The 22,263-nt window shown below is 38.6% G+C and overlaps 1 protein-coding gene and 1 pseudogene across 4 annotated transcripts in view; one reads left to right on the forward strand and one right to left on the reverse strand.

The window, feature by feature from the left end:
• Positions 1–22,263, reverse strand: part of SCAPER (S-phase cyclin A associated protein in the ER) — a 324,408-nt gene that overhangs the window by 210,479 nt on the left and 91,666 nt on the right. For all 3 annotated transcript variants that reach the window (XM_084782519.1, XM_084782517.1, XM_084782518.1), the window contains exons 16-20: positions 21,052–21,207; positions 19,900–20,042; positions 12,188–12,269; positions 10,523–10,675; positions 9,857–9,964 (exon numbers count right to left, since the gene is read on the reverse strand). In XM_084782519.1, coding sequence (XP_084638645.1) covers positions 9,857–9,964; positions 10,523–10,675; positions 12,188–12,269; positions 19,900–20,042; positions 21,052–21,207 — 642 coding nt within the window. The remainder of the gene's footprint in view (positions 1–9,856; positions 9,965–10,522; positions 10,676–12,187; positions 12,270–19,899; positions 20,043–21,051; positions 21,208–22,263) is intronic.
• On the forward strand, positions 17,500–18,462 carry LOC311597520 (large ribosomal subunit protein uL4-like; annotated as a pseudogene). The gene has a single exon. The product of its transcript is annotated as a large ribosomal subunit protein uL4-like (transcript).

Consider the following 22,263-nt stretch of genomic DNA (forward strand, 5'->3'; position numbering starts at 1 on the left):
CACATATATGTCGGCAAAATATTCAACACATAAAATATATCTTTAATTTTTTAAAACTAAAAGTAGGAGCCAAATGTGTTACATACTGATATATCATTCAGAAGCCTGAGAAGGAAGATCTGACTTTTAAGGATGGATGGATGGATGGATGGATGGATGGATGGATGGATAGACAGACAGACAGACAGACAGAGATATAGAGAGATAAGAAAGATACTTTGATCAAAGATTCACTTGGGGAAAATATAACAACAATCTGAAGCAGGAACTTTAGAAACTAAACTGTGGTATGGTGAAAACCATGCTCACAGCATTTGATTTTCTGACACAGCAGACATGCCTTTCTCTGCTGAACACAACTAAAATTGACTGACTGATGACCTATGTAGAAGTATTGCAGAAGTAGCTTTCCATATGGGAATTAGCTTAACTGCATTGTAAGATGTGTCTAGGAGTCACAAAAGACGAGTTTTACTAAAGAACGGCTTAATTTCTCAACTGCATTTTTTTAATCTACTTAAAATTTTACTTTATGGATCTGGGGAAGATATTTCTGTTGGTAACGTGCTTACTACAAGTACAAGGACCTAGGGTTTGTCCCTCTAACACACATAAACAGCCAGGTGCAATGGAGTCAGCTGTGCTGAAGAGGGATCAGGTGGGCTGATCCCGACCTGAGGATGCTCACCTACAAACACATGAATGAGCTGCACACACATCTGACTTTGAAGTAAACTAACTGTTTAAAAGAAAAGTCTCTGTAAGCTTAAGGCTCTTTGGATTTCCAAACCTAAATATTTAGTAATATTTCCAAAACTTATTTTTTCCAAATTTCCAAATTCCAAAAATTGTTTTAAAAATTTAGATATATTTAATTTTGTGAGAATAACTGTTTTGCTTGCATGTATGTACAGCACACGTGTGCCTGATGCCTACAGAGGTCAGAAGATGGCAGTAGATTCCTACCCTGGAGGTACAAGTGGCTGTGAGCCACCATGTGGGCGCTGGGAATCAAACCCAGGCTCTTTTCAAGAACAACAAGTGCTCTTAACAGCTGGTCCATATCTCCAGCCTCCAAAACTAAAGTTTTAATAGAAGATAAGAATAGCACCTAATGTGACTCTAATTTTTAGTATTAATAATAAAAGTGGAGGCTAGAGAGGCGGCTCAGCATGTAGAGGTGCTTGGCCACTAAGCCTAAAACCTGAGCACAATCCCAGAACCCATGTGCTGAAAGCGAAGAACTGACTCCTACGGGCTGATCTACACACACACACACACACACACACACACACACACACACACACACACACACACAAATTAATTAAAATAATTTCTCAATTTGACTTAAACTCACTATCCCTATTCAAAAACAAAATGGGGGGAAATTGGAAGAAGTGAATGATTTAGAGCAGTAGTTCTCAACCTGTGGGTCACGACCCCTTTGAGGAATAAAATGACCTTTACACATCTCGCCTATCAGATATTTACATTACAATTCATAACAGCAGTGAAAGTATCATTATGAAGTAACATCAAAAATGATTTTATGTCTGGGAGTCAACATTTAAAAGGACAAGGGGTCGCAGCATTAAGAAGTTTAAGAAAAACTGATTTAGAGTTTGTTCATTTGCTTTGCTTTTCTGTTGACAGTTACACAGTGCTCTTCTTAACAAGAGAGTAAAGGTGTCTGCTCCTACAAAGGAAAAGTAAGGAAATGAGTGAGTCTTAGTGGAGTTTTCTGTTTCTCAGATGGATCAAGATGTTACACTTCTTCCATAACCATGGATACCAGACACAATCTCATCAACAAGCTCAGCTTGTATTTCATCCGATGCAGTGACATTTTTTATGCTTTTGCTTATATGAAATTTGAAATTTCCAGCCACAACTTAATTAGTATAATTTCCAGCAATAAAATAAGAATTGAGCATTTAAAAATCATCTTTGATTGCAAATATCCAATGAACATTGGTAAATTTAAGATCCTTCATGAAGATCTTGCTTATAGTTTTCAGGAAATGAATGAAATTAACTGTTATTTTGCTTCATATTTGAGAATGTAGAATAAAAACGGTAAAACAGAACTTGTCCTACTCACATGTTTGGAATACAAAAACAAACAGATCACAGATTCACAACAGAGAAAGACAACCACCCATAACTTTTAAACTTCATTTTCCTTGCAAATAAATAAATAAATAAAATGCATCTTATACCAAAAATACTATGTGCATTATTAGATGGTGTGAGACAAGATGGTGAAGAAATCAAGCATCAAAGCTAATGTTGCTTCTCTAGCAATGCATGTAAAAAGTTTATGTTAGAATATTCATAATTAGAACTATTTTTATATTTATAAACATAACTGAATTACAAATTCACTAAAATATCAAATACACATCAGTTCTTTTGTAAGAAGTCTTCTGAAATGCATGAATATTTCTCCAGTTAAATTAGATAAAAATACAAAACAATAAGGCTTTCTTACTGAGCAGCTACCTATTATGTGTAACAGGCTTAAAATAAAATGTGTCAAAGATCAAGAGTAAGTTATCTGAGATGTCAAGTGTACTGGGTCAAAGGTACAATTTTATTAGGTCAGAAGTGATATAAATAAAATCTTATATGCCAAAGAAGAAGGGTAATAGACACAGTGTATGTAATGTAAAGACATCACAGGTGACAAGTAATAAGTTTAAGTAGAACAAGTGTGTTTATTATAGATACCTTCACTGATTAAAAACAAAACTTCCATGTGAGTAACATAAAATAGCCTTTCTCTATAATATAGCTCATATGCTAGATTGCCAACTTTTTTTTTTAAGGAGGAACGAGTTTTCACTAAGAAGAGTTAATGTGCATTGAGTAAGAAGTTGAAATTTTTTTATTATTTGCAGCTGATAACATACACAAAATGAGCACACCAGTCAAGTATCAATCCACATGACTAAATAAGAGATCATTACAATAACTACAAGTTTACACATCACTCCACATCATTCTACGAGTCTGTTATCCTTTACTTTTCATCTCCTCTCATTAATATAAAGATGCAAAATTTGTATCTGAGTTCATACAATAGCATACTGCAGAGTATTTTTCCACTCTAGGGATAAAACTGAGGAGCAGTGGATGCCAGCAAGTGTTCTTTTACCAAGCTGACTGACTCACAACCCCCAGAAAACTTTTTAACTTTTAATTTTAATTTGCTTCAAAATAAATATTTAGCTTTATAAAAGAAATCTACCAACAATTTTTTAAACAACTGAATGTATTTTTTTTGTACTGGGAAGTAATATCCCCATAATTTAGAGCAGCAATCCTCACTTAAAAGAAGTTCTATCTATGAAGAAGCATACAGGTCACTAGTTTATTTGGTTTATCTGTTTGTTTGTTTGTTTGTTATCTGGCACAGAGTCTCATTCTCAGCTGGCCCAGCATTCTAGATCCTCCTGCCTCTCCCTTCCAAATGCTGGGATGCAGGAATGTGTCACCACAACCCATGGATGACTACAATTCTAAAAGCAAATTCAAACAGAAAGCAGGAATATTTGTAAGAGATTTAAGTAAAAACAAAAACCATACTACAAAAAAAAAAAAATCACAGCACCCTCTCTAAAGTACTCATACAATCTTAGTAAACCCACAGCACCCTCTCTAAAGTACTCACACAATCTTAGTAAAAAGCACATATTAAGGCAAATTAAATAGATACCCAGTTCCATGTTCCACTTCACCCATATTAAAATTATTTAGAATTTACAAAGAAGAAATTTAGAAGCACATTCAAATAATACCTTTAAAGCTATGTATAAATTTTCACTCAATTCAACTGAGAACATGTCTGTTAGGATCTTAGTGTCAAATGTAAGCCCACAGGGTTCAACTATGGAGATTTACTTCCAGCCACAATGAACTGGGCAGGACTAGGTCCATCTTCCAATTCCAAAAGCCACACAAATACACAAAGCAGGCAGAGTAAAGATAAGCAGCCACTCCGCCAGCACCTGTGACCAAGCTCTCACGGGACAAGCAGCCCAGGAAGCGCACTTTCACCCTCTCTGATTCTTCTTCCTTAAGGGCTTATGTCATTGTTGGCACGAGAGAATGGCACAAGCTACAGGTAAGACTTAGTGAGCCAAGCAGACACAACCCAGAGTTTAGAGCTGTCAAAAAGAAGAAATCACAGAGCCCAATCTATTATATCCAGAAAATCATGAGAAAACAGCCAACCTATTCCCTCCAATTACTTATATAAAAATTTATTAGGAAACCAGCCACAAGATTATTTACTTTCTCTGAGTGTTCAGCCTACAAGAACGTCTTCAATCCAGAGCAATGCCGTATCTGCTTGAATCCCTAACTCCATCATCTAGAGTAGTCAAAGTCTATACAGGGCCTTTCTGATACCTCCTCCTGAGAAGCAATGCAACTCCCCATGGTGTGTTTTCCTTTCTTGTGATGACTCAATAAATAATGTTTTCTTAAACTCCAGTGTGTTACTGATGGTCCTTGTCTATGGGGTATTAATAAAATCTAATACAACAGTTGCTGCAGTTTCACAGAAAGAATAAAGGCCGGTCTCACTAGCTAAGAACGAGAAGGAAGATACAGCAATGTACATGCCACGTAGCAGCAACTATATGAAGCTCCACAACAGGCAGGACTAATTAATGGTATCCATATACTAGTCACAGTTTAGAACATTTCTGTGAATGAGCATAAACTGTATGCATGACATACAGTTTAAAACTGTAGGCAACATCAGCATCCACCTCTCCTCAGCAGGAGTCTGGGTCCCTGTGACTGTGACTGCTCCCTGAGTCATTCAGTATGCACCAGCCCTGCTTGGATCGGAGCCCAGGAGTCTGGACACCATGGAGCTTGTGGTCATGAAGCCAGAAAAAACTAAGATGGCTAGAGAACCCTCAATTAAAAAAAATTTTTTTGAAAAAAGGGCTGGAGAGATGGCTCAGAGATTAAGAGCATTGGCTGTTCTTCCAAAGGTCCTGAGTTCAATTCCCAGAAACTACACAGTGGCTCACAACCATCTATAATGAGATTTGGTGCCCTCTTCTGGCCTGCAGGTATACACGCAGCAAGAATACTGTATACATAGTAAATAATTTTTATTTTAATAAAAGAAGAAAAAAAGAAAAAGAACCTTAGACAAAACCCAAAAAGCTCAATTGGAATGTACTGTAAGGTGCTCCCACTAAGCTTTCCTAATCAAGAATGCTTCTTATATATGGTGAATAATACAGCTGTGCAGCTCCATACTGCTGAGTGTTACAGACTCAACAGAAATGGAGACTTAGCAGGCTTGGCATTCATTTAGGCAACTTACACCATCCAGAAGGCACTTTTTGATGCTGTTGATAATCTCTTGGAAGATTGGCCTCATTCATGTCAAGAATGGTCTTGGGGGCTGGAGAGATGGCTCAGAGGTTAAGAGCACTGACTGCTCTTCCAGAGGTCCTGAGTTCAATTCCCAGCAACCACATGGTGGCTCCCATCCATCTATAATGTGATCTGATGCCCTCTTCTGGCCTGCAGGTGGACATGCAGGCAGAGCACTGTATACATAATAAATAAATAAATCTTAAAAAAAAAACCCAATGGTCTTTTGTTTCTATATGGTGTGGCTGGAAGTGGGAAAGCTCACACAATGACTGAGTCTCCAGGGGATAAAGGACTGCTTCCTCGCTGTTTGGACAAGGTCATTTCAAGCAAAATGTTACATTTTAAAATCTAATTATAGGAATAGCATGGATATCCAGTATGAAATTGATGCCTTTGGAACAAAACAGAGCCACACCCATTGCAAAGACTCCAGAGTCTGCAGACTATGGTAACTATACCAGAATTATACACAGCAGAAGTTAACAAAGACACTGTCTACAGCATAATGCCTCTTACACTGAAACCTACGAGAATTACACATATGACCTATGGAAGAGGAGAGGCTTGATTCCATAAAAACCAAGTGCAATGGCTGCTGTACAACTGTAAGAACACAGTCTGTACTCACACAATCTGAAATGCTCCAAAAGAACCACACTATGTGTGTTTCAGGGTGTACAGAAGTACAAGGCGGCATCTGAAGGCTTCCTGAGGAGTCAGAAAAAGACATGTGGCTAACCCACTCCAATAGGGTCCACTCTTTCCCATGTAGTTCAGCATTAAACTAGCCCCAAATCCCCTGGATATCAAGAGAGACAAGTGACAGCAAAAAGAACAAACTACTATGAGCCAGTTGCCTCTGGTAGATCTTTCTGGATGTGAAAGAACTAACAGACCAAAGCAGAAGGGAAGAGATTACATGAAGCTGGTGACATTAATAAGCCAGTGGTGATGTGAAGTCCTGAGAGAGAACCACCTGTATAGGACTAACAAGATTGTCCCACATCAACATTCAACGCCGCCCAGCTGTTCAAGAACTACTGCAGTGGGAAGGGGAGGTTCAGGTTGTGTGTGGTTACAAAGGCTGAAGACTATGAAGAAACTTCCAAATCACAAGATTTGCTCAAGTAACCCAAGAGGTGATGTAGTGAGATCAATAGACAGGATGGTGTGTAGCCTGACACCAGGAGGCAAAGCACAAACCTTGTTAGGGAGGGTGGTTGGAGATGAACCATTGGTGACTAAAATAATTTTACAGAGCTGCTCACAACTGCCCCAGTGCAAACTTTTGGGTATCAATGACAGGCCCTTCCAAAGGTGATCAAACTTTTGGAGAAATGACATCATCTATGAAAACTGAAACTGAGGAGCTTAGCAACCAATGTATTACTTTCAAGGCTTTATTAAAAGAATTTGACAAGGATGTTTCAAATAAAGAAAACTACACTGAAAGAAAACTAATGAAAAATAAAAGTTGATCTCAGATCTATTTATGATCTCAGCATAAATAGAATGAGTGAGAATAAAAAACAAAACTTTGAAGTACAAGACTGATATTTTGGAGAAAACAGCTATGACGTATGAAGATGATAAACATGACCTGCAGCAGGATCTAGAAAACCAGAGTCAGAAGCGTCAGTGGAAGCTTTCTGACAAGCAGAGATGAGGGCCAGGTGGCAGGGCATGGTGACAGATGAAGTGACAGAAAGAACAACATGAGCATCAGGTAGTAGCCTCCCAGCTGAAGAATAAACTCGCATCAAAAATGAAAAATTCAAGCAGTTGAAGGCCATTGCAACTGAACCTGAGAAGTCAGAGAGACTCTTCCGAGAGTGCAGCCAAAGTAGTAGTAGTAGTAGTAGTAGTAGTAGTAGTAGTAGTAGTAGTAGTAGTAGTAGTAGTAACAACAACAACAACAACAACAACAACTCCTCTTCCTCCTCCTCCGAGATCTGTATCTTCATCACTCATGCCTAACACACCAATTCCTGTGCGACACAGAAGGTCCGGCTCTGCAGGGAGCAGATGGGGAGATCATAAGCCTGCCTCTAATGTGCAAACTGAGACAGTCATGCAGCCACATGTCCCTCATGCCACCATAGTGTCTGCTGCAAATGAAAAGGCTCTGGCTAAGTTGAGAAGTAAATGCTGACCCACCAGGAAGTTGTCTCCGATGGAGAGATTCTGACTAAAGTCATTAAGAGTGATATTAACGAGGTAGTGGGCATTATGCTCAGTTTACTGATGTTGAGACTTCAAAACAAGAAATATCAACTAGTAGTCAAAAACAAAGAACATCCACAGTGGCACCTACCCAAGCAGAGGGTTCAGAGTCTGAAAGGACCAATGTAGAAACAAGGTGCTTCCTGGCTATGAAGATAAGGCAGGACCTCAGCTGGTACCCCAATATCAGCATCATGCACACCCCAAGTGGAACAGGCCTTAAACTGACAGGCCAGGTATCAGAATGTTTTTGTTCATGATTTCTCCAAAGCAGTGCCAGAAGCAGTGTCGGGGTCGTCTTGCAGAAGAATGTATCTAGAGCACATTGAATTTTTTTGACCATTCAAACTATTGACTGTTCTAAATATTTCCTAGGGTTTCTTAAACAAAACAAAAAAAAAATGCTGCAATTGATTAAATAAAAAAATGTACTTTAAGCATATTTAACAATTAAGACTTTCAAAATAAAGATGGTGACTGGCCAATGGTAAAACCATTTTAGGAAGTGTTTAGAATTCTATACATAATCACTTTCTGACTTTCAGATATGCCAAAAAAATTTTAATAAAAAGCACAAGAAATGTATACACACACGCACATGGCCAGTAAGATGGCTCCATGAGTAAAAATGATTGCTATGCAACCCTGATGAAAACCTAAATTCAATCCCCAGACCTCAAGTGAGATAAGAGTTTGCTGTCAGTGAGCTACTGTCGCAGCAAAATAGAAGGGAGAGAATCCACAGAAGCTGGAGGCTGCAGGCCAGGGCAAACATAACTAGAGAAGCTGCCTCAGAAACAAGGTGGAAGAAAAGCGCCAATCCTACCAAAATTGTCTCCTGATATCCACCCCACAACATTCACAAGATAATTAATTTTTTTAAAATGTTAAATATAAGTTTAACATGCACTAACATCTACAAACAGGTACTGCTCTCAAAGAAACCACAATAATCGTTCCTGGGAATCTTAATATGCATAAAGTTCACATACTTTAGTAGTTTTAGACATTTTGTATAATAAATAGAACAAATTCAGAGATGCCATCCTAATTCAAGAACAGTTGAATACAAAATTATAAACATACTTATGAAACTTTAAATTTTCAAATCACAATGATTACAGGTAAGTAAATAACACAATCCTAAAACTTTGTAAATGGCTTACTAATCTGAGTATACTGAAATAGACATTGATCTGTTTTTTAAAATAGTTGATAAGTCACTGATGAATTCTTGTCTCAAATTAATAACAAAATATTATAACTCCATAGCCTGGACGCAGTGGCTCACGCCTATAATCCCAGCACTCGAAAAGGCAGAAACAGGTGGATCTCTGTGAGTTCGAGGCCAGCCTGGTCTACAAAGCAAGCCTAGGATACAGAGAAACCCTGTCTCAACAAAACTAAAAACCCAAAAAAGAAAACTATATAATCCCTCCCTCTCTCTTGATTTTTTGAGACAGGGTTTCTCTGTGTAATAGCCATGACTATCTTGGACTCGTTTTGTAGACCAGGCTGGCCTCAAACTCACAGAGATCCACCTGCCTATGTCCCGCTGAGTGCTGAGGTTAAAGGTCTGTGCCACCATGTCCAACCTAACTTCTCTTTTTTCAAGATCTATTTATTTTTATACATATGTGTGTGTCTGCCTGTGTAAGTCTACCTGCACCATGCACATGTAGGTGCCTACCGAGGCCAGATGAGGGCATCAGATCTCCTAGAGCTGCAGCTACACGCAGTTGAGAACCACCCAAGGTCAGTGTTTAAAAACGAACTCTGGTTCTCTACAAACTCTAGTGCTCTTGCCTGCAGAGCCACCTCTGGAGCACTTGATTATAACATCTTTAAAGTCTTTTAAAATATGTTTTATTCATCAATGGTGTGTGTGTGTGTGCTCTCAAGTTGTGTGCATGCAATGACATGTGGGTGGGAGAGAGGACAATCTGAGCTGAGTCTCAGGGATCAAACTGAGGTTCACAGGGTTGGTTGAGTGTGCCTTTATCCGCTGAGCTGGCAAGCTCACCAGCACAACGTACTGTAAGTTTCTCTTGTACAAAAATTATGTAATGTAAAAATCTTGTTTGTATAATTATTAATATATATATGCTAAAATAATACATGCCTACTCTATTAGTTATGCCAATATATATAAATAAGAAGCATATAATAAAAGAGGATGCCCTGAGTAATCAACTAATAATGGTAAAAGGACAAAAGTAAAGCTTACCACTTCTTCATCTGAAAGTTCACGCCCCTGGATACTGCTATTCTCTCTCACAGCTTGTTGATGTTTTTTCCCTTTAATATGGCTAAAGAGATAAACTTCAGAAGCAATCTAAAAGCACAAAATCAAAGCTGTATCAATCAACATATCATTTCCTCCTATATTAAGAAAAAGCAATCAATCCAGTACACTATATACAAGTTCAGATCATTCTAATACATATTATATCAATAATTCATACATATATGTGTGTGTGTGTGTGTGTGTGTGTGTGTGTGTATATATATATATATATATATATATATATATATATATATACATATATATATATATATATATGTTTTCCTTAGAATGGAATTCTGAGACTAAGTCTAAAGATTCGAGTCTCAGCATTGAAAATCTGGGTTTTGGGTTTTGGCCCCAATTCATTAAAATACTGACTTAGTCTACCATTAAGTCGGTAAACAAGCACTTTAGTATCAACTACAATTGGCACATTGCACTGCCATTCCTAAATGCTATTATTTTAGTACTTTTCATTTAAAATCCTAAAAGAAGTCAACAGCACTTAGTTGATGCCTTAGCACAAGATTTAAATGGCTGGAGGCCTTTTAATAAACATTAGCAATAAACTCTACCAGCAGACTATTGGTGATGACCACTACCTACCAGGACATTGCAGAGAGAACACTGCTTCTTCCTCTCATAAGGGGTCAGTTTAGGGGCATAATCAGTATTTGCATGCCGCCCACTGCTTAACTCAGCAGCTTTTTCTTTCCTTTGCTCAATCTGTTCCATGTGCCTTCGAATGCTTTCATCATGCTGTAGGCAAGGTCAAAGTGTAAGAAACTTAAAACGTATTTAGATTATCCTGAGAACTTGGACAAAGACTTTCCATTAAAACTTCTAAAACAATCCCAAAGTACCTTGCTTTGGTAGCAACTTTCACACTAGGTGTTTTAACATATCACACCTGCACAATATTGCTTCGTAAAGTATGCCCTAGAGGATGTTAGTATATGTTTTGTGGGAATAGTTTCATAGTCAACTTTGGAAAACTAAGTTAAAGATGAAGAGATTTTTAACATAGACCTTCATACATATTCTAGTGTGTCACTGTTCAGTGACTCAACACCACTGGTTACTTGGGGGTAGAATTTGATAAGCTTTTACCCACTACTCATCTGGTTACCTGTCAAACACTATGAGAAGTGCTTACTCACAGAAACACTCATGCTTGGACACATATCAGAAAAGTGGCAGAGACGTATACCAACCCCAGCCCTATTATTCCTTTCTCACCTCAAGTTGCTATCTCAGGAAAATTGTTTTTGTGTTCCTACTATTTCGTAGAGCCAGAACACATCTTTTTTTGGGGGTGGGGTCAAGATAGGGTTTCTCTGTGTAGCCTTGGCTGTCCTAGACTCACTTTTGTAGACCAGGCTAGCCTTGAACTCACAGCGATCCACCTGCCTCTGCCTCCCTAGTGCTGGGATTAAAGGTGTGAGCCACCATGCCCAGCTCGCCAGAACACATCTTAATCAGCTATTTTGTACATTCAACTTATCTTTTCAAGATGAAGCTGAGTTCCTATTGATCTTTGACATGCAAATAAACAAGTGTCTTCCTCTATACTACTGTAACATTCTACACAACAGAAGTTACTCACTCAACACGGGAATCTCACACTAGATTAGGCACTTCCTGAAAAATGGAAATTCTATCTTATTCATAAATATTTACTGGACTAAATTTAAATGAATGATAAATACAGAAAAATGATAAAAATGGAAAAATATGGTCTTTCACATTAAAAAGTTGCTACCTGTACAAGGAGCCAACATGCAAATCATGGTGATAAGTATAAAGCACTCAGATAGCAGAGACCACCTACATGTTATAATATTGAAATTTTTTCTAGAAAGTTTTTCATAATTTTCCAAGTTAGAACTATACAATTCAAAAGCATTGAAGTCAAATGAATAATTAGACTAGCTAATCAAAATAACAATATTAGTAATATAATAACAATAACCTCACTAATTAAAATAATGAAATATTAGCAGTAATACCTTCAAGTTATTTATTAGTAAGAAGAAATATTAGTTTTTGTTGTTGTTGTTCCATAGTGATTCTACAATATCAAAATAATTTTACATCAAATTTAATTTTGTTTTCAAACAACTGAGTTTAAGTCAGTCATAACTCAACCATTAAAGACTTGTTGTATAAAGATTATAGATACAAATTAATTCCATTTTTATTCCACAAAATTTTATAATGTGCTACACTGTATACTCTAAATTTCAAGTTAAAATAACATGCTCTCCTGACCTTGAGCTGAATTTTTTTCTGCAGCTCTTCCATAGCTTCTTGCTGAGCTGCTGTGAGGGCCGCCAACCGTTCTTCCCTGTCCCTGTAAGAACACAGGCACATCTGTAGGTTCAACTGCTTGGAGTAACATCTCAGGCATGATGGCTTCAGTCTCATGAAACCAAAAATACGATTGGACGCAAGGTTTATATATTCTAATACGCTGTTACTGTAAAACATTCTGCTTGTGTACTACATCTCAGGCATATCGTCTTATAAATACTTAAGAAGCAATAAAGGTTTATTTCATCTAGTTTTGTTTTTGGTGGTGAAGCAACATAGCTGATTAGGTATGAAAATAAGTTTTTGGACCAAAAATGGTCTGGAACTATCATTAGATACAAAATGTTGTAAACATAATTTCTATTTATCGTCTTGTGAAATCTTATAATATCACAAGGAAGATCTACACTGATGAGCAAAGAAGAGTAGGGGAGGAGACCATGACGCACTATGGACGTCGGTATTTCAAACTGAAAAGCCAGATGGAGACTACTGTTATCTGACCTTTCAGGGAGGAATTAGCAAGGAATGTATTTTCATCAGAAGTATTCCATAAAAGCTCAGAAAAAATTTTAACAAAAAAGCAAGTCTGAAAAAAAAATCTGAGAATTCTGTTAAAATTAGAATGAAAATTCACAAAAGCTGAAAATAGTGAAGGGATAGGAAAATGAAGAGAATAAAGTGAAGATAGTCAACAATTCTGTGGTTGTGTTGTGTGCCACATGCCTATGGCGGCCAGAGGTCTTTCTCTGTTGCTTCCCACCTTAGGAATAAGTTTTAGAGACTCCCGGGGAAGCCGCAGGCCACTCTAGCCAGGGAGCAGACAGGCTAACTGCAGATTTTCACCTCTCCCTCCAAATCCAACTGTAGCAGCTCCTCCCCATGCATGCTGCCAGCCAAACTTGACAGAAAACAAACTGCCCAGTGGTTCTCGACCTGTGGGCCATGACCCCTTTGGTAGGGTGTCAAAAAACCAGTTCATATGGGTCATGTATCAGATCTCCTGCACACCAGATATTACATTACAATTCATAACAGTAGCAAAATTATAATTCTGACATAACAACAAATTATGTATGGTTGGGGATCACAACATGAGAAACTTTCTTAAAGGCTGCAGCACTGGGAAGGTTGAAAGCACTGCAGCAGGCCTTTAAAGCAGGCACATAAGCTTCAGATTTTCACTCTCCCCGTTCTCCTCCATAACCAATCCCCAGTCTCATCCCTAGCTGTGGCCACTTCTCACTCTCTGCCCCCATCTCCAAGGGACTACGAGGATCCTGGTGGAACATCTTGCTTCATCCTCCTGTGGACCCTTCACAACTTTACTCCTAGCCCATCCTCACCCCTAAGTTTTAGCTCCCAGTACCTGAAAACACATTTTACCTGGAATCCCCAGTGGCCAAATAATCAGGATCCAGAAGAATCTCCTACCAGACAATAGACAAGCACTAAACTCTCCCAAGAACCAGAGAGGACAACAGAAACAAAGGAGCAAAATACTTACCCAACCAAGACAAGATCAGACATCATCACCCAGAATTACAATCTTATCAAACCAAAATGCCTAGATGCCAGCTTTAAAACAAAATCAACAGCAGCCAGGACAAAATGTCTGCACTGGAGACCAGTAGTCCTACAACAGGAGGCCCTGAGTACTGTAAAATGGCTCAAGCACAAGACAATTTAAAACAGCCTTTAAGAATATGATAGAGTCCCAGTAGGATGTCCTCCCCTCTGTCCCAGTTTCCTGGTAAGTGAAGACTTTTGTGGGACATGCCCCTTGGACTAGTGTCCAGATATAAGTGAGTATATACCATTTGACTCTTTCTACTTCTGGGTCAACTCACTCATTATGATCATTTCTAGTTCAATACATCTGTCCACAAATTTTAGGAATTCCTTGTTTTTAATAGCTGAGTAGTATTCCATAGTGTAAGGGACTCTAGATGAGAGAAGCATGGTAGAATAGCAAACTAGAAGGATCCAGAGAGTCCTAGAAACCTACAAGAAGAACATTATGATAGGCAGATTTGGGCCCAGGGGTCCTGCTCAAACTGTGGCTCCAGCCAAGGACAATACAGGCCGTAAACTTCAAACCCCTACCCAGATCTAGCCAATGGACAGGGCATTCTCCACAGCTGAGTTGAGAGTGGGGACTGACTTTCACACGTACTCTGGTGTCTCATATTTGACCATGTCCCCTGGATGGGGAGGCCTGGTGGCACTCAGAGGAAGGATAGCAGGCTACCAAGAAGAGACTTGATACCCTATGAGCATATACAGGGGGAGGAGGTCCCCCTCAGGAACAGTCATAGGGGAGGGGAATAAGGGGAAAATAGGAGGGAGGGAGGAATGGGAGGATACAAGGCATGGGATGACCATTGAGATGTAATAAGAATAAATTAATAAAATAAAAGTAAAAAATAAAAAAAGAATATGATAGAGGTCATTAAAGAAGAGGTAATAAATACTATAAGGAAATCTATGAACACAAATAAACAGTGGAAGGAAATGAATAAAACAGTTTCAAAACCTGAAAGTGGAAAAACAATCAATTTTTAAAAATCCAATATGACTGATGAACATATGAGCTCAGAAACTGAAGCAGCACGCACAGATCTGCACAGGATCTGCAGCTAGAGGCAAGAGGATAAATGGTAACATGTCCCCATCTCTATCCCAGAAACAACTTCCAAACATACACAGAAGCTGTCTCCAAATAAAACTGAACCAGCAGAGTTACTAATTAGTCTAAATGTGTTCGAAAGCACGCTAATTTTCTCTGAATGTTGGAAATGATCGAGTGACTGGAACACAGGACAAAGTGAAAATTACTTATTAGAATAGTAATTGAAGTATAGAAATGTGAAAAATGAGTATTATTCTTCTTTATAAAACATACCATTTAATTTAGTAAGTCATACGAAGTTTATTTTGGTAAAAATTACATTTAAGTAACGGGAGAGATGGCTGTTGGTGAGTAAAGATGTTTACTCTCAAACCAACAGTTTAAATTCGACTCCAAGCACCCCATGGTAGAATGGGAGTCAGCTCCTGTGCGCTGTCCTCTGAACTCCATGTGCATGTACAGGCATGCACGTCGATACACAATAAAAAAAGGCATTCAGATGCCATGTTCACAATACCACACCATGTTCATAAAAATAAAAGTTGTGAACCAACATTGGGAAAGAAATCCTATATTGAGTTTATAATAGAAAGCCTACTACAAGGCCATGGAACCATATAAATTATGTTTAGAGGTTAGAGGATGGCTCAACCACTAAGAGCATGTCTTACACTTACAGGGGACTCAGGTTCAATTCCCAGCACCTACATCATGGCTCACAACCATCCATAACTCCAGTACCTTGGAGTTCTAAGCCAACTTTACCCTCATGGCCACTACATGCACAGGGTACATGGAGATACATGTTAGAAAAGCCCCATTACACATAAAATAAAAATAAAATATTTTTTTAAAAACAAAAAAGATATATCTTAAAAGTCTGGCAATATAAAGAAAGTTTGATGACTATTATTCTAATAAGCACAGAATTTCAATAAATAAAAAGCAGTTAAACTAAAAGAGCAAAAACAATAAAATGAAAACTTTTCAATAAAAGGCATCAGAGTTCTTTAAAGAAGTAGTTGGTCCTAGTACTAGAACAGGAAAAACAGGTCTACAATTATCTAGTAGTATCAGAACTGAAGAAATTGCTTTATAAACAATGGTAAGAAAGCCAAAGACAACATGAGCTAACAAGACCTCCCAATGGCCAAAAGAACAACAATAAATAAAACATATAGAATTATGTCTTAGTTACTTTTGTCTTGCTATGACAAAACAACAAAGGCAACTTATAAAGCATTTATTGTAGGGGGTTTTGATTCTAGAGGGTTAGAACGCATAACCAGGATGTCAAGGGGAACATGGCAGCAGGCAGACAGGCATGGTGCTAGAGCAGTAGGTGACAGCTTACATGTTGAGACAACAACCAGGAGACAGAGAGAGGTAAATGAGAGTAGTGTGGACTTTTTAAACCTCAGAGCCCATCCCATTGGCACACCTCCTCCAACGAGGCTACACCTCCTAATCCTTCCCAAACAGTTCTACAAACAGAGACTAAGCACTCAAATATATAAGGCTCTGGGGGCCATTCTCACTTAAACAAAAACGGATTATAACATTAAATGTACAAGATAAATTAAATCATATTGATATTAAAAGATTTTGACAAATAGGGCAGAGAGAGGATTTTTAAATTATAGTAGGGAAGAAACACTACCTTAGATGATCAAAGTAACAACATCAGGGCTGGGAAATGATGTAAGTGGCAAAATGCCTGCCATACGAGCATGAGGATATGAGTTCAAAGGACCCAGGTTCAATTCCCAGTCCCCACATGGCTGCTCACTACTGTCTTTACCTCCAGCTGCCTGGGATCTGAGGCCATCTCCTGAACTCTGTGGGCTGAGGCTCATACAGACACACACGCACGCCAAAGATCCATACACATAAAATACGTAATTTTAAAATCCTGATTATTACTCCCTATAACTTTGAAATAGTCAAACCCATAGAAAGCCTATGAACCTCAAGAAACTTAAAGAAAACTGACAAATATTTGAAGAGATAATGGCAAATAATGGCCAATCACTTCCTAAATTTAACTTTAAAAATACATTAATGTATGGAAGAGAAACAAAAGGGTCACTAGAAAAATCATTCTAAAACTGGTAAAAGACAAAGAGAATTAATATTTTTGTGAACAGGAAGAAAAGAAACAATTTACCACACTAGGGAAAAACAGCAGGGCTAAAGGCAGAGTTCTCATTGGAAACAAAAGAAAAAGACAAGTCAAATTTTTTTTTAAATATTTATTTATTTATTATGTATACAGATCTCGTTATAGATGGTTGTGAGCCAATATGCGGTTGCTGGGAATTGAACTCATGACCTTTGGAAGAGCAGTCAGTACCCTTAACCTCTGAGCCATCTCTCCAGCCCCCAAGTCAAATTTTTAAAAGAAAAACTTAGTTAAAATGAAAGAAATGGGGCTGGAGAGATGGCTCAGAGGTTAAGAGCACTGACTGCTCTTCCAGAGGTCCTGAGTTCAATTCCCAGCAACCACATGGTGCCTCACAACCATCAATAATAAGATCTAGTGCTCTCCTCTGGCATGCAGGTGAACCTGCAGACAAAACATTGTATACATAATAAATAAATACATCTTAAAAATAAATAAATAAAATGGAAGAAATTAAAATAGTCCCAGATGAATGAGTACTCATGAACATGAAATTATTTGCAAGAAATGCTACAGGAAATGCCATCAACTAAAATCAACAGGACACCTACATAAAAACAAATGGTGCAGCTGTGGGAGCAGCCAGGTTGAGAGGAGCATGGCCTTCTCTCCCTGTCATGGCCTCTCCTCTCCCTGTGCCCGTCCCCTCGTATCAGTGTACTCTGAAAAAGGAGAGTCATCTGGCAAGAATGTCACATTGCTAGCTGTGTTCAAAGCTCCCATTCGGCTGGATATCGTGAACTTTGTTTACACCAACTTGAAGAAGAACAACAGACAGCCCTGTCCCATCAGTGAACTAGCAGGTCATCAGACCAGTGCTGAGTCTTGGGGTACTGGCAGAGCTATGGCTCAGATTCTCAGAGTTTGAGGTGGTGGGACCCACCATTCTGGCCAAGGTGTCTTTGGAAATATGTGTCATGGGGGCCGCATGTTTGCACCAACCAAAACCTGGCATCATTGACACCACAGAGTGAAAACAATCCAAAACTGATATGCCATCTGTTCTGCTCCGGCTGCCTCAGCCTTACCAGCTTTGGTAACGTCTAAAGGTCATCATATTGAGGAAGTTCCTGAGCTGCCCTTGGTAGCTGAAGATAAGGTTGAAGGTTACAAGAAGACCAAGGCAACTGTTCAGCTTCTTAAGAAACTTAAAAATTGGAATGACAAAGCTCTATGCCTCTCAGAGAATGAGAGCTGGCAAGGGGCAAATGAGAATCCACCGATGTATCCAGCGCAGGGGCCCTGCGTCATCTATAATGGAGCTCATGGTGTCATCAAGGCCTGCGGGAGCATCCCTGGCATTACTCTGCTTAATGCAAGAAGCTCAACATTCTGAAACTTGCTCCTGGTGGGCACGTCGGGCAACTCTGCATTTGGACTGAAAACGCTTTCTGGAAGCTGCCTGAGCTGCATGGCTGAGGTGAAGAGGGCCCACATCAACCCTAGGCAGGTAGGCCAAGCTGTCTAAGACAGATGGCTAGAAATGTAAGGCCAGAAGCAGCATGCCCCGTGGACTCTGCTTCAGTTCTTGCCCTGGCTTCCTCTGGTGATGGATTTTAGCCTGCAAGCCAAATAAAGCCTTTCTTCCCCAGGTTGTTGCTTTATCATAGTAACAGGAAGCAACTGGAAAAAGAGTTACAAATTATCTACCAAAAAGTTTTATTTTAAAAAAGAACAAAACAGTAAAAGTACCAAAGACTTGAGACACAGGGATGAGAGATCTAAAACTGGCACAAATAAACTCAATCATGTTAAAAATGACATCCAGTGAAATAGAATAAGCATATGAATCAGAAGGCAGAAATAAATAAGCAGATCTCAGAAAAGCAAAACACATGTTTGAGAAACAAAACCAGGATGAAAGTAAAAGGACAGAAGACAAACTAAATAAATAGTAACTATGGTTGTATTTGTAACAGAAAAAAATTGGCCTCCATAGAAGAAAAATTTTAGAGTCAAAAAGAAGCATTTCACAATAAAAGAATCAGTATCTCAGTAAGCCACATAAAAGCAGAATGTATGCACTTTACGATCAAAATACATGAAGATACCAACGAGCTACTACACGTGGAGACTGGACAAACTGAACGGAAAGCCAGCAGATACGTGGACTAGAGGGCTCTATCACTCAGGTGACAAGCAGAGAATACTCTAACTAGTATCGTCCCCAAGGACACAAAGAACAGTATGTAGTACAGTCCATACCTAAGGCTATAAACATGGTCTCAACAAATACTAAAGTGCTAAAAATATACAAAGTATATTTCTCAAATGACAAGATTTCATTAGAAACCAGTAACAGAAAACAATGTGATATTCAAAGCTAAATCCATACTTCTAAATAACTACAAGTCAGAGGGATCTAGAAAACCTAGAAATCAAAAAGAAAGATCTTCAATTGATCACCCTTTGTTATGCAAATATCGTGAAAGATAATTCCTTTTCACTGAAGCTAAACTAGAGTCAAATTGGGTCCCGTGCACACACCCGCCCCTAACCAGCCCCCCCACAAAAAAGACTTCAAAGCTAGGAATGGTGACATATGCCTTTAATCCCAGCATCTAGGGAGATAGAGGCCAGCCTGGTCTACAAAGCAAGTCCAGAACAGCCAAGGCTACACAGAGAAACCCTGTTCTTGAAACCCCAAAAAGACTTCAACTAACTTTCTCAAGCAATACAAAGTTTCAAAAGGTCTCCATTTTGATGTAGGACAAATATCTTGGAAATTCAGCACATTTCTAAATCTGTGGTATTTCTGAATATATGTAAGACATCACTGATGTTAAGATGTGATATAAGTATTTGCTCAGTGGCAAACTGTTCCTCAAGACCAAAACCAAGATGGAAATTAAGTACCTAGCTCTTTCCCGAGCTGCATCTTCACGGGCTTTTTCCTTCTCTTGCCTCTGTTGCTCAATTCGGGCTTCTTGTTCTTTCCTCTTCATCAACAACTCCTCTACACGGGCCTGCCGTTCTGCCTCTAAGGCTCTCTTGCGTTCCTGATGTTAAAAAAAAAATTAAAAATCAGAATTATATATACAACTAAAATGATCAAAGGTGACTTACTTTTGACACAAACATATATTCTAGGCTTTTATTCCTAGATTATTAATAGGTACATGGTTTCTAAGAATTTAAACAAAAATCAAATAGCAAGGAAGTGGTTTTCATATATCATTTACCAGTATTACACAAATTTATCATAACATGATCTTATATGTATTAAATCCTAAGAAATACATACACACACTTTTATGCACACCTCATGACACAGTTAGAAAACAAGTTTAATCAAGGCTGAAGACTCATGATCCATAAATTTATGCCGACTGTACTCCTACAAACTAATAAGGAATAATCTGAAAATATGGTTATGTGAAAATTCCATTTAAAATACTGTGATGGCTCATCTTGGTTGTCAACCTGACTAAATCTTAAATTAACTAAGATGGAACCAAGCACACTTATGAGGAATTTTTCTTGGTTGAACTGAGGTGGAAAACCCGCCCTAACCCTGAGCCACATCCTCTGGTTCAACCCACATAAAAAAACATGGAAGAAGGAAGCTTTTGCTTTTTGCCTGCTTGCTCTCACTCTCACTGGCAAGCTTATCTGTCCTGTTCCAGAGCCATTCTTTCACTGGTGCCAGAACCTGTTTCCTCAGGATTCCACCATGGACTGGAAACAGACAGTTCTCCAGGACCTCCCTGAGACTCTAGCACCAGATTGGGGTTGCTAAGACAACCACCAGATCCTTGACTTTTCTGTCAGGAGACAGCCATTGTTGCACTATCTAGAGCACAGTCTGTAAGCCACTCTAACACACACACACACACACACACACACACACACACACACACCCCTATATATTTTCACTATACATATTTTACTCTTTCTGAGAGAGACAGAATGACAGACAGACAGATGGAGGGAGACTAGGTTTTACTCCTCTCTGGAACTTAGCCTGAGATAGGAAAGGTGCTCAGTAAATGAGGAGTAGATTCCTACCTGCACAGCTTCGTCACGAGCTTGCTTTTCTTCTTGTCTCCTCTGACGCTCTTCTTGCAATTCATTAAGCCTCTGCTCATATTCCTTCAATTTTGATAGAACATCATGGCGTTTATTCTGAGCTTCAAGGGTATTTATAAAGGCAATCTCATTTACCTTCAATGAAAACAAAAAGTCAGAATTCAATTCTTAAAATAAAAAGTGGTGTGTGTGTGTGTGTGTGTACATGCATACATGGCTGCACTTGCCCACAGAGCACCTGGAGCGGGAGTTAGAGGTGCCCATGAGCCACCTGACATGGGTGCTGAGTCAGGCCTTCTGCCAGAGCTCTTAACTACTGAGCCACATCTCTAGCACCTCAATTTAATTCTTATGAAAATATGAAATTTAAGATTTTACATAATATTTAAATCAGCAATAAAGGCCAAGGAAAAATAACTGATAAAGTTTTCCTGCCAGTATTTACCTCAAAATAACCCAATATATGTGACAAACTCATAGGCTTTAACAGGAACTAATTTAGGAAGTTGCCATTAAAAGTATTTTTAAACAGAAAAAAATTATTATTTTAGACACTATTTTTACAAAGTTTTGTTTAATATAAATATGTAACAATACAAAACAGAGTATAGATAATTAAGTATGCTCATATTATTCTAGTGAAAATTTTAAATCTGGCATACAAAGTAATACATTTCATGATATGCACGAGTAATAGAAATTTCATACTTACATGAAATTACAAGTTGTCCTAATTGGTCCCCTCCCCCAAAATATTCCCTGTGCCCCCTACCCCATCACACAGGTGATCCCCCTTCCACTTTCACAACACTCATTCTGCTGACACTTGTTTTTAAACTCTACTTTATTTGGGGTATTGAATCCTCTACCTCTTTTCCCTTTCCAACCCCTTAACCCTGGGTATAAGAAAGAATGTTAGTGGAAAGAAGGGGTTTAGACAAAGGAGGGTACCAGACAACTGGCAAAGATAATGCCCCACATAAGACAATATAAGCTGTGTAGCCTTGGCTGTCCTGGACTTGCTTTGTAGACCAGGCTGGTCTCGAACTCACACTGATCCACTTGCCTCTGCCTCCCGAGTGCTAGGATTAAAGGCGTGCACCACCACTGCCTGGCTATACACAGAATTTTAAAACAAGGACTATATATGATATTTTAACATTCTAGGCCAGGCTTGTTTTGCTTAACTTA

The sequence above is a fragment of the Acomys minous genome, assembly GCF_964271855.1.
Source record: "Acomys minous genome assembly, chromosome: 5".
Taxonomy (NCBI): Eukaryota; Metazoa; Chordata; class Mammalia; order Rodentia; family Muridae; genus Acomys; species Acomys minous.